This window comes from Pelobates fuscus, chromosome 12 (assembly GCF_036172605.1).
Source record: "Pelobates fuscus isolate aPelFus1 chromosome 12, aPelFus1.pri, whole genome shotgun sequence".
Classification (NCBI taxonomy): domain Eukaryota; kingdom Metazoa; phylum Chordata; class Amphibia; order Anura; family Pelobatidae; genus Pelobates; species Pelobates fuscus.
Genome location: NC_086328.1, coordinates 99,530,482 through 99,543,897, shown reverse-complemented (window position 1 = coordinate 99,543,897; position 13,416 = coordinate 99,530,482). Strand labels below are relative to the sequence as shown.

At 40.2% G+C, this 13,416-nt stretch overlaps 1 protein-coding gene across 1 annotated transcript in view; it reads left to right on the top strand.

The window, feature by feature from the left end:
• Positions 1-250: 250 nt before the first annotated feature.
• Positions 251-13,416, top strand: part of LOC134578524 (mucin-5B-like) — a 106,378-nt gene continuing 93,212 nt past the window's right edge. The window contains exons 1-2 of the mRNA XM_063437507.1: positions 251-516; positions 5,934-6,048. Coding sequence (XP_063293577.1) covers positions 251-516; positions 5,934-6,048 — 381 coding nt within the window. The remainder of the gene's footprint in view (positions 517-5,933; positions 6,049-13,416) is intronic.

Genomic DNA, 13,416 nt, shown 5'->3' with positions numbered 1-13,416 from the left:
CCAGTTGAGTAATTAATGGAACTTCTACACCTGGTACTCAGTCAAAACTATTTCAGATTTGAACAGACTTGGTACAAACAAATCGCAGGAACTTCAATGGGGGCAGCCATGGCTAACATGCAGCCACATGATCCCCAGTAAAACCTTCACCCATCCCCACACGGGCAAGAAATATCTCATAAAACATAGACTCACCTGTACAAGTGACTTTGTTATATATAAACTGGGGTGCCCTTGTGGTTTGACCTATATGGGAAAGACCGATTTACCACTACGTGAGAGAATACGTAATCACCGTTCTAGCATACGTGTAGCCTATAGAGACAAAGGCTCAGAACTGCCAGTGGCTAAACATTTCCTGGAGTTTAATCATCCTCTTCCCACAATGAAATTCCTGGCAATTGATCACATCCCACAACCTTTACGGCGTGGTGATCGCAAGAAGCTCCTATTACAAAGGGAGCTACACTGGATCAGAACTCTCCACACAGTGCAACCTAAAGGACTTAATGAAAAGTACACACTAGGTATCTTTATATAACATATTGGCACCCTAGACTATTACCAACAAGTGCCTCGAGCAACCAACGTTATATGGACATTTCCAGGGCAGTATTGTAGCCTAATATTGTTTTCTAGTCTGCATACTTGTTCATGGGTACCTAGCCCCCCTGCAAGAGGATCAGTCTTCCTTGCTTATATATAGGGTCAGACACAATTACATATAAGTAAGTCATAGCACTAGTAACATTCCCCCCAGTAGGAATCTCTCCTATACCTATGCATGTATTTACTATGGTTGTTTCATATGATATGTGAGTGTTTATTATGCACAAATGAATATTATGTAGTATACGTTGTTATGCTGCAACCAGGTTACTAACTAATACATTGTACATCTCTTTTGGCTCAGAGAATTAGCTACTTAAGCAAAGCAAGTTAAACTAGCTAACAGTTTTTTTTGCTGTATTTCACCTCTGTTAATATCAAATTGATGTATCCATACTGATATAATCTGCCCATTTTTGTGCATGGGGACCCCTGTCACAGTACTACACTCCCCTAACCCACATTTTAACACCACCATCAGCACTACAAGCTAAGATTTAGCGCCAACTATATTAGTGACTTTTATCCCCTATATGGATACCCCCAGCATAGCACTGCTCCAGGAGATAATTTCTCCCACAGTGCGATATAGTGGACTCCCAGTGTGATCGAGTGCACACTTCTTCCCTTCACATTTACCAAGCTCCCCCGCCCGGCCAGACACTCGCGTCAGGTTGCCATAGCAACATATAAACAAATCTAACTGTGTTCCAGCCGACGGCTTCGGCACCCGTCGGAACGCAAGGTCAGAGAGCTACATGATCCAGCTGCAGCATACACTAACAGAGGTTAATTTTACCCGCGTTTTTTTGGCAGTTTCCACGGGGACCACACTGGGAGAGGGGTAAGCACCACCTGTACACAATACATTGTACTAATGAAATATGTATCTGTTTGTTATTTATTTGTTGGTTTATGCAATGCACCTTATCCTGACGAAAGTTCTGCACTAGAACTGAAACATTGATACTTTGTGGCAGTTGCTGAATAAAAGCTAAGTTATTTTTTTCACCATACTTTTATGAAGTCCTTGGAGTGCTATTTTCTACGTTGCTGTCTATATATATATTAGGATCTGTGTTACCTACCCTTTTTATATTTTAACAATATTTGTGTTTCACAAGCTTTACATCTGTTGGAAGACCTAAAGCCCTTTAATTCTCCTTGGTTCCAAGGCCTTTTGCTCCCAATTTTAAGTGCTATGGGCCAAAATATGTTTCATATTTAGAGCTCTTCTATAAATTACAGTTTTTAATTATATGATGTTGTGTATTAAAACGGGTAATATATGTATTTTTTTAATTTTCTACTTTTCCTTTTTATTATTAGATAATTCCTATCAAGATTTACAATGGAAGCTATCTCTTTATCCAAAAGACTGGGATTATATTTTTTTTATATAAATATTTTCCTCAAATGCTGAGCTTGTTCCTTATAATCCGAGTTTTTTGAACAATTACACCTAATGCGGATTAGTTGGCTCCTCGGTATTGTGTTAAGCCAATTGTCATGGTTGCTCCTTTTTTTGTGTACAAAACTATTACCTTCAGTAGGTTTGAAAAAGCACTTGGAAAAAATAATTTGGTTTTACACATGAAATGTAAAAATCCAAAAAATCTTTTGTTTTAGTATTAAAAGTATATGTGAATGTCACGCCACGGTTGTTGGTATTATTGTATTCTAAAAATGTAGTCAGTTCTGCTTCGGTACCCTTCCAAATTAACAATACATCATCAATGAAACGTTTCTATAATGTTTGCAACCCAGCCATGCCCCCTCCACATTAAACTGGACTCCCGGTCTCTCATGTATATGTTGGCATAGATTGGGGCAAACCTGGTCCCCATGCTTGTACCTGTCCTAGGCTTCCTTAGACGTGATTACTTTGTCTGCCTCTTTTATGACAATATTGTAAATTTTTTGGAGTTTTAAGATATTTGCAGATTCTTCCTTACTTAAATTAAATGCATTGCCATATTTCATTTGTTGTGACTTTAAAAGGTTTAAATCATGTAAAACCATATTATTGAAAGTTTTTAAACAGTGCCCTTTATCTCCTACTGGGTAGAAATTGGATTTTTTTTTCTTAAACCTTTCATTTTCCTCATTTGTGTTATTTTCCAGTGACAAACTTTGCCCTCATTACGATTTAAAAAAAAATATTTTTAAAGTTAATTTACCAATATATTTTTGTAAATCTATATACATTTCAAAGTCGTTCATTGTTTTATTCGGTGCAAATTTAAAACCTTTTTTGAGTGCTCTCCAATATATGAGCCAAATGATAAATTCCTATTTCCTCCTCTACTTCCTCTTCCAGTGGTTTTCCTCCAGCCAAAAGTTCTCCTTGGATCTTTTTGTTTTTCTAAGGGTGTCTATTATATCTTCCAACTGAGTGAATCTGTTCTCCCATTGGTGATTTTTGGGTTTGAAAAAGTTTGTGATTTGCCCCTCTCTTTGGTTTTGCTCCTTCCCAAAAAAAGTTCCTCTCTTTCTTGATTACTTGCTGCCTGAGCATGTGAATTCTGAGTTACGGGTAAAGTGGAGCTTGGTGGGGAGTGATGACTTTCATTAAATTACATGCTTTGATTTCTATCTGTAGGGGGGTGTATATAAGAGTAGTTCATAGAGGAGTTTGTTCTTTACTTATAGTGAGGGTTATAATTTTATTAGAATATTTAAAGTTAGTGGATGTGGTTCTATTAAATGTGCATCTTGTTCTTTGATTTTTTTACTCTGTTGTTGAGAAAGTATTGGTTGATTTATCATCTTTAGCTCTCCTCATTTTCTTATTTTTTGTTTCTGGTATTTAGTGTATTACTTAAATCTAGTTCTTTTTTTATATTCTACAGTGTCTCTATTAATGTTTTCTGGAGTTTCAAATGTGTATTTCTTCCTCTATCAAGAGTCTATTTTCTTTTTCATATTCAATGATTCATATTTTTAATTCATATTGGAATCAATTGGGACCGAGCTGAGCTTCCTTACAAGGATTAGATGAAGGCCCTTTTTTTTTTTAAATTCTTTATTTTTGGTGCACAGTAAATTATACATAAGCTCACCTTGCCAGGACAGTAAGGACGGGCGCAATCATGATAATACATTGTGACAACGACAAACAGTGAGCGAGAATTATAAGGAACTATGACATCACTTTTGACATTACGCACATCTGTTAAGTATATCAGGGTTGTAGCCCCAGATGAGGAGTAGAGGTGAAACGTTCTAACGTGGTTGTTTCATGTGGTATCAAACCCCTACCAGGTCAGTTTGAGGCAGTATATTTGGTAAGACGAGAGTGAATGGATGCGGGGTGTTAGCATATTGGGTGTCTATAAGTAATGAACTAATTAGTGGAGGTAGTAGTAGAGCATAGGTATGTAGCTTCGTGTTCATGAGGGGTAGATGTAAAAAGAGCATATGGGTACCCAAAGTAGTAGATTAAGTGTTATCAGGAGGACTTCTTGGTCACTGCTTGTTTTCCCTATGTACCCTTCAGCTGCGTTCGCCCTCTCGTTAATCTGCTGTATGTTTGATTTTAGGTAAGCCAAATCTGCAGTTAGGAGCCTCTGTATTTCTAGCAGTGTATTCTGCATGTTGTGTAAGTCCTGCTTTGAGGCTGGGGCAGTACCACCAGGAATGTCTGTGGAGTTGGTCTGTGCTTCCCCCTGTGTTGCGGGAGCAGGGGTAGGGGTCTGGCTTGTCATAGTAGGAGTTGTTGGGAGGTTTGGGCTTTATAGGCAGTCTGTGGCAGCCATTTTGGCTGGTACTTGCCACATGAGTAGAGTGCCGATGTCCCGCTGCTCCATTATATTTTCGGGCTGTGGCCTCTGGGATCTGCATCTATTTAAAGGAAGTGCTGTTTCTTCTTATTGTAACTTTCACCTACTGCAGTATTTGCACTTTATAGGGGCTTGTGTTCAGCTATGTATATAATGTAATAGAACAGCAGGAAAGTCTATCAGAATGCTTGGTTGTATAGGGAGAGGATAGGGACAGTTGAAAGAGGGAAGTGCTCATGACATTGAACAGAGCACTGGTGAGACCTCACTTGGAGTATTGTACGCAGCACTGGACAGAAGGATATTGATTACAGGAAAAAACTTTCAATGAAAGGTTAAAGGATTTTAACATGTATAGATTGGAGGAAAGACGAGAAACATTTAAATACATAAAGGGAATCAACACAGTGAAAGAGGAGACTATATTTAAAAGAAAAAAAACTAGTACAACAAGATGACAATCTTAAATTAGAGGGGCAAAGGTTTAAAAATAATATCAGGAAGTATTACTTTACTGAAAGGGTAGTGGATGTACAGAATAGCCTTCAAGCTGAAGTGGTAGCGGTTAACAAAGTAAAGGAGTTTAAGCATGCGTGGGATAGGCATAGGGCTATCCTAACTATAAGATAAGGCCAGGGACTAGTGAAAGTATTTAGAAAATTGGGCAGACTAGATGGTCTGAATGGTTCTTATCTGCCGTCACATCCTATGTTTCTGTGTTTCCAGTGAATCCAAGAGAGAGTTTTGTGGCCACAATTCAAACCGCTATGTGTGGGCACAAATGAAAAACTGCCAATACTCCTAAGTATAGGGGAGGTAGCATTAAGCTGTGTGTATTTTTCTTGGGAATCTTGTGAAAATTTAAGTAAGAATAATAATTATAACAAAATACCGAACAATACTGCAAGAGAACACTTTTAAGTCTCCTAAAAAGCATACGTTTGGGAGAATGTTAGCAATGGTTCCAAGCTCTAAGCAAAAGCAACTTGACTCAATAACAAAAATATAGATATACTACAGTGACTCAGTCAAAGCCATGTTCTCAATCCTACTGAGAATCAGTGGCACAATTTTAAAATTGCAGTCCACAAGTGTTAACCAATCAATCTGGACCATGTGGAGCCAATTTTAGTAAGAAGAAAATGCAAACATGATTCACACTCCCAGCCAGTATAAAACTCTAGACTATACGTCTACCCACCCCCACCCCCAAAAAATAAAAATGCTAAACACAATCTAAACACAGTTATTACTTTTCTTTCTGGAATGTGATTCTTAAATAAAAAAAAATATGTTAATAAATAAATAAATAAAAATCTTAACTAAACTGTTGCTAAAGCAAAATGCATACTTCAGTGTTTCTTTTTATTTTAAATATCTACTTAGAAAGACCCCATTATGGTTTTAAAATCAACTTTTAGAGCAGATGAATTTTCAATAAAAACTTTGTTTTGGAGTTTGTGAGTAGTATAAACTGTGGAAGAAAAGGGCATGCATATTTGTTCAAGACACTGATTTACTGACTTTGCTTTCTACTTACAGAGTAACCCTCCCATACAGCCAAAGTGGGATCCAGATAGAAAGGATTGATGCAGATCTAAAGATCAGTGTTAAACTTATGTTAGTCCTTGTCTGGCATGAAGATAAGAGTGTTCAAGTGAGTACTCGAAGGATTAAAATACTGTGTATCTATTTAACAAACTTAAAAAAAAAAAAAATATGATTTAGTCACAGGGATTTATTGCCTTAAACATATTTTCACAGATTTTTCTGTATCTCTATACGATAGTACATATCCACATTTATAAATCATTTTAATGGCAGTTATCATGAACCATAGTTTCTTATTAACAAATCTGCCTCAAAAGTAGAAAGGTAGTAGAAGGTTGAGTGGAATGTCCCATCCAATAAGTGAAAATGCCTTCTGTGGATACTTCCATGAGGAAATCATAATGTCATTTTTTGCAGTTTTTTAATTAAAATGTAGCTTTAAAATTTTACAAAATGTAATTTAAAAAAAAAAAAGATCCTTCTACATTTTTGGGACGGAAGTTCATAAACAAAATGAACAATGGAGTATTTTAGAAAAGTAAAAACAAAGAGAAAAACAAACAAACAAACAGAAAAAATAAACAAACTCAGGCTGTAACTGCTGCAAAGCCACTGCCACAGAGACATACTAGGAATGGCAGATGGATTACTGTAGGATCTGGTAGACTTAGAGTTGTGGATAAAAGGAATATTGCACAGTCTGTTGTTCTACATAATTCATTTTCTGCACTTTCAGAGTGTAATGGTGTCATGGAGACAGGCACTGAGGGTAGTGGTGTCGTGGAGAGAGGCACTGAGGCTAGTGGTGTCGTGCAGAGAGGCACTGAGGCTAGTGGTGTTGTGCAGAGAGGCACTGAGGCTAGTGGTGTTGTGCAGAGAGGCACTGAAGCTAGTGGTGTTGTGCAGAGAGGCACTGAGGCTAGTGGTGTTGTGCAGAGAGGCACTGAGGCTAGTGGTGTTGTGCAGAGAGGCACTGAGGCTAGTGGTGTTGTTGAGAGAGGCACTGAGGCTAGTGGTGTTGTTGAGAGAGGCACTGAGGCTAGTGGTGTTGTTGAGAGAGGCACTGAGGCTAGTGGTGTTGTGCAGAGAGGCATTGAGGCTAGAGGTATTGTGGAGAGAGGCACTGAGGCTAGTGGTGTTGTGGAGAGAGGCACTGAGGCTAGTGGTGTTGTGCAGAGAGGCACTGAGGCCAGTGGTGTTGTGCAGAGAGGCACTGAGGCCAGTGGTGTTGTGCAGAGAGGCACTGAGGCCAGTGGTGTTGTGCAGAGAGGCACTGAGGCCAGTGGTGTTGTGCAGAGAGGCACTGAGGCCAGTGGTGTTGTGCAGAGAGGCACTGAGGCTAGTGGTGTTGTGCAGAGAGGCTTGAAGACTATGGTGAGGCCTAATAGAAAGCAGTTGTTGTTGGGGGATTCCATCATAAGAGGTGTGGAGATGGACAATGGTGGTCTTGTGAGGTGTCTTCCCGGAGCTACTGCTCACAGAGACAGGAGACGTATCTGTAATATTGTTAAGCAAGCAAAGCAGGAAGGGGAATTGGATGTACTTGTCCATTTAGAGACAAATGACTTGGCTTGCAATGAGGTTTCAGATGTTCAGGGCCGTCTTTACCGCGGGGCAAACGGGGCAGCTGCCCCGGGCCCACTTACTCCTGGGGGGCCCAAAGCAGCTGCACCGTGGGCCCCGCTGGCCTCAAGCATTTCTCCCACCGCCGGTGCAGCCGTGCACTAAGGAGGCCCACTGGGTGGCCCATGCACTAAGGGCCACCCGGTGGGCTTCTGTCAGCAGGGGCCCGGTTCTGCGCTCTGGTGCTTTAAGAGCGCGACCGGGCCCTCTTGCTTTTCGGCAGCCGGCTAGGAGGAAGTGACGCCTGTGGCAGTCACTTCCTCCACTAATGAGAGGAGCGTGCGGGAGGGGGAAGAGGCAGAGCGGTGGGGGTCTGGGCCGAGCTAGCCAGACCCCAACTCCCAGCACCTTCAGCCACAAGTAGGAAAGCCACCCTCCAAGGTAGGAAGGGTGGGTTTAATAGTGTAAATTTTGTGTGTTTGTGTATCTGTGAATGTGTCAGTATGTCTGTCAGTATATGTGTGTCAGCATGTCTGTTAGTGTATGCGTCACTGTGTGTCCATATGTATGTCAGTGTGTGCATGTCTGTATCAGTATGGCTCTTTGTGTCAGTATGTTGGTGTGTGTGTTGGTGAATGTGTCAGCATGTCTGTCAGTGTGTCTGTCAATTTATGTGTGTGTAAGTATGTCTATCAGTGTATGTTTGTGTGTCAGTTTGTCTGTCTCTGTATATCTGTGTGTGTGTCAGTGTGTGTATATATATGTGTGTGTGTGTGTGTGTGTGTGTGTGTGTATCTGTATTAAGTGTGTGTGTGTGTGTGTGTGTGTCTGTGTCTGTGTTTGTATCTTTGTGTATGTGTGTCAGTGTGTAGCTGTATGTTGTCTTTGTGTGTTTCAGTGTATCTGTACGTTCTCAGTATGTGTGTCAGGTTGTGTGCATATCTACGTGTGTGTTTGTGCTTACATCTCAACATTCACACGCTAACACTACACACAAATACACCCCTGCATTCAAGCTTCAGCACAACATACAAATACACGTCTGTGTTAAACACCAACATTATATGTATACACACCCCTGCATTCAAAAAGCAACACTACACATAAATGCATGCTTACATTCAAACGCCAACACCACATACAAACATATTCCATACAAAAACCTGTTTACATTGATACACACAAAAACTGCTTAGGGCTAAATAAAAACCTGCAAACATGGGTAAATGGTAGAGCCCCAGCTGTCAAGGCATTGCTGGAGTCGCACGACAGATGGGGATCTACCTTTTAAACATCCTTGCAATAGGGAGGCCCAAAAAAATATTCTTGCACCTCTCTACTTTAGGTAGCCACTGCATTAAGGGAGATAACGTGTTTGCACGCCTGGGGAGGGGTACAGGGTCTAGGGGGCCCAAGCAAATGCTTTGCCCAGGGTCCAATCAATATTAAAGACGGCCCTGCAGATGTTAAGGAAGTTTTTAGCGTTTTTGCCAATGATATACGGCAGGTTGCTTCCACACTGTCATTCTCTGAAGTTCTGCCTGTGCATAACACTCAGAATGACAGGCGGATGCGTATTAGGGACTTTAACTTGTGGCTTGGTGAATGGTGTCGGGAGCAAGGATTTGGCTTTATTGCTCATGGTAGCTCTGTTTGGAATGGAAATAAACTGTACAAAAAAGATGGTTTGCATCTTTCTCAAAAGGGAACAAATGTTCTCAGTGAGCAGTTCAGAGGTTTTGCTAGGATGTATTAAAACTAGGAGGGGGGCAAAAGGGTGATAAAACATCAATCCAATTGTCCCCCAAAACAAGGACAGAAGGTGCCTGTAGCAAGTGTGTTAAAAAATTATAAGCTTAGAGTCATGTCTACAAATGCTCGCAGTTTAGGGAATAAGATCCATGAACTTGTGGCAATAATGGCAACTGATAGTGTAGATTTAGTCGATGTTACTGAGACATGGTATAATGAGAAAAATGACTGGGACATAGCAATACCAGGGTACTCTTTATATAGAAAAGACAGGGAAGGCAAGAAAAGGGGAGGGGTGGCCCTGTATGTGAAGGATAGCATAAAATCTAGCCTAATAAAGGTTAGGGAGACGAACATAGAGTCCATTTGGGTTACGTTAGAATTTGGTAATCACACAGTAATTCGTGTAGGTGTGATTTATAGGCCCCCAGGACAAATTGAAGAGTTAGGTAATCTACTAGTTGAAGAAATAGCTAAAATGACAATGAAGGGGGAGGTTATCATCATGGGTGACTTTAATCTTCCTGATGTGAATTGGAAAACAAAACAGCTACTTGTGCCAGAAGCACACATATTCTAAACTCCCTACTGGGATTGTCTCTAAAACAAGTCATTGAGGAGCCAACTCGTAAAGAGATTTGGTATCAGATATTACTGTAGGTGAAAGTTTAGGATCCAGTGATCATCAGTCAGTGTGGTTTAATATAAGAACAGTGACTGAGTCACACCACACAAAAACAAAAGTTTTAGACTTTAGAAAAACAGACTTTTCTAAAATTAGAATATGTGTAAAGGAGTCATTATCAGACTGGAGCAATTAAAATGGAGTCCAAAAGAAATGGGATTATTTAAAAGTTGCACTACTGAAGGCAACAGAAAATTGCATTAGGCTTGTCAGTAAAAGCAAAAAATTCAAGAAACCACTGTGGTAATCCGCAGATGTGGCCAAAATAGTAAAAAACAAAAAGTTAGCATTTAGTAATTATAAAAAAAACCAGAGTGAGGAAGACAGAATGACCTATAAGATTAGGCAGAAAGAGGCTAAACAAGTTATAAGAGCTTCCAAATCACACACAGAAGAGAAAAAAGCACAGTCAGTAAAAAAGGGGGGCAAAACTTTTTTTAGATATATAAATGAGAAAAGAAAAGTAAAACAAGGATTAGTCAGATTAAAAACAAAAGAAGGAATGTATGTAGATGAGGATAAAGGTCTAGCTGACTGCCTCAATGAATATTTTTGTTCGGTATTTACAGATGAAAATGAAGGAAAGGGACCTCAGTTAAGAAAAAGGATAAATGAGTAATTTATTACACGTGGGTTTACAGAGGAAGAGGTTCTATTTCAACTGTCAAAAGTAAAGACAAATAAGTCAATGGGACCTGATGGAATACACCCAAAGCTATTAAAAGAGCTTAGTGGTGTACTAGCAAAACCATTAACAGATTTATTTAACCAATCATTGATAACAGGAGTAGTCCCAGAAGATTGGAAGTTAGCGAATGTTGTGCCCATTCACAAGAAAGGTAATAGGGAGGAGTCGGGCAACTATAGGCCAGTAAGCCTTACTTCAGTAGTGGGGAAAGTGATGGAAACCATGTTAAAGGATAGGATTGTTGAACATCTAAAAACACATGGATTTCAAGATCAGAGACAACATGGGTTTACTTCAGGGAGATCATGCCAAACTAATCTTATTGATTTTTTTGATTGGGTAACTAAAATTATAGATCAGGGTGGTGCAGTAGACATTGCTTACCTAGATTTCAGTAAGGCTTTTGACACTGTTGCACATAGAAGGCTTATCAATAAACTGCAATCTTTGAGTTTGGATTCCAATATTGTTGAATGGGTAAGGCAGTGGTTGAGTGACAGGCAACAGAGGGTTGTAGTCAATGGAGTATATTCGAAGCTTGGGCTTGTCACCAGTGGGGTACCTCAGGGATCTGTACTTGGACCCATTTTAATATTTTTGTCTTTAATATTTTTGTTAGTGATATTGCAGAAGGTCTTGATGGTAAGGTGTGTCTTTTTGTGGATGATACTAAGATATGTAACAGGGTTGATGTTCCAGGAGGGATAAGCCAAATGGCAAGTGATTTAGGTAAACTAGAAAAATGGACAGAGTTGTGGCAACTGACATTTAATGTGGATAAGTGCAAGATAATGCATCTTGGATGTAAAAACCCAAGGGCAGAGTACAGAATATTTGATAGAGTCCTAACCTCAACATCTGAGGAAAGGGATTTAGGGGTGATTATTTCTGAGGACTTAAAGGTAGGCAGACAATGTAATAGAGCAGCAGGAAATGCTAGCAGAATGCTTGGTTGTATAGGGAGAGGTATTAGCAGTGGAAAGAGGGAAGTGCTCATGCCATTGTACAGAACACTGGTGAGACCTTACTTGGAGTATTGTACGCAGTACTGGAGACCATATCTTCAGAAGGATATTGATACCTTAGAGAGAGTTCAAAGAAGGGCTACTAAACTGGTTCATGGATTGCAGGATAAAACTTACCAGGAAAGGATAAAGGATCTTAACATGTATAGCTTGGAGGAAAGACGAGACAGGGGGGATATGATAGAAACATTTAAATACATTAAGGGAATCAACACAGTAAAGGAGGAGCCTATATTTAAAAGAAGAAAAACTACCACAACAAGAGGACATAGTCTTAAATTAGAGGGACAAAGGTTTAAAAATAATATCAGGAAGTATTACTTTACTGAGAGGGTAGTGGATGCATGGAAAAGCCTTCCAGCTGAAGTGGTAGAGGTTAACACAGTAAAGGAGTTTAAGCATGCGTGGGATAGGCATAAGGCTATCCTAATTATAAGATAAGGCCAGGGACTAATGAAAGTATTTAGAAGACTGGGCAGACTAGATGGGCCGAATGGTTCTTATCTGCCGTTACATTCTATGTTTCTATGTTTCTATAAAATTGGTACTTTCTCTCATGCTTAGTGAACTGTATCATAGTACCACATTTGCATTGTGACGTGTAACTGTACAGTGGAGGAGGTGTATATGTGTATATGCGTTTGCATTGTCAAACCAAACAGTACAGTCCCCTCTCAATATTTATAAGTTATAAACCCTTTCTTGCAAAGTAAATCAGAGGGGTGGGACATCCGGCGCTGCTGAAAGGTCGTATGGCAGACTAGCTCCGTGGCAGTTCAGGCCAAAAGCTACAAAAAAAAGGCTCCCTACCACAACAGTACCTGGAAAACACCAGTGGTAAAAGCAGTGCCTGCTACAGAGTGCACAATGGCACCCCCAAAAACCCAGAGAGCGCAAGACTTCTTCCGATTGGGGAACAAGGAAAAAACGCAGCCTACCCAAAATGGCTGAGGTGCGATATCACCGGCGCGGCTGTCGGATGCAGGCTCAGATGCAGAGACAGTGAACGCATCTGGCAAGGATGCCCCAATTACAGACCACAGAATGGTGGACATGCTGCAACAGCTGAGGTCTTTACTAGTGCAGGACTTCCAGAAAATCTCAGATCTCAGGAAAGAGGGCATCTCAGGAAAGAGATACAGGGCATAGAAATAGACAGACACCCTAGAAAATAAAACAGATGAATAATGTGTGGCAAGTAATGAAATCAGGGACAGGCTAACACAATAGGAAGCAGAACATAGTCTTGCTGGGCAGATTTGCTGATCAAGAAGATCGCTCACAGCGATACAACCTTAGCGTTAGAGGAGAATCTGTAAAAATCACTACAGATGAAATTCCACAGTACCTACTCACCCTCTTCAAAGCTATCCTTCCTACAGCCTCAACATTGGAGATACTGTTAGATAGGGCACATAGGGTGCCCAAACCACGCAATCTTGTGCCTGAAGTGCCCAGAAATATAGTTGCGCGACTACATTATTTTCATATCAACTTGACTGGCATAGAGCCACAAAGAAATTACATTAAGCAAGGACAATCAATGCATGGCGAGTCCGAGAGGGTCAATGTTTGTCACAGAGGGCACCAGGACTATGTACTCACCTCCGCACCAGAAGATTTCCGGTATCCTAAATGCTATGGTTTAAGATATTGATAGTAAATGTAAATAGTAGAGAACCAAAGGTGTCACTTGAATAGAAAGTGACCACAAGGTTAAATTTCCAATCCACTCCAATAAGATCTTAAAGGAGAAAATAA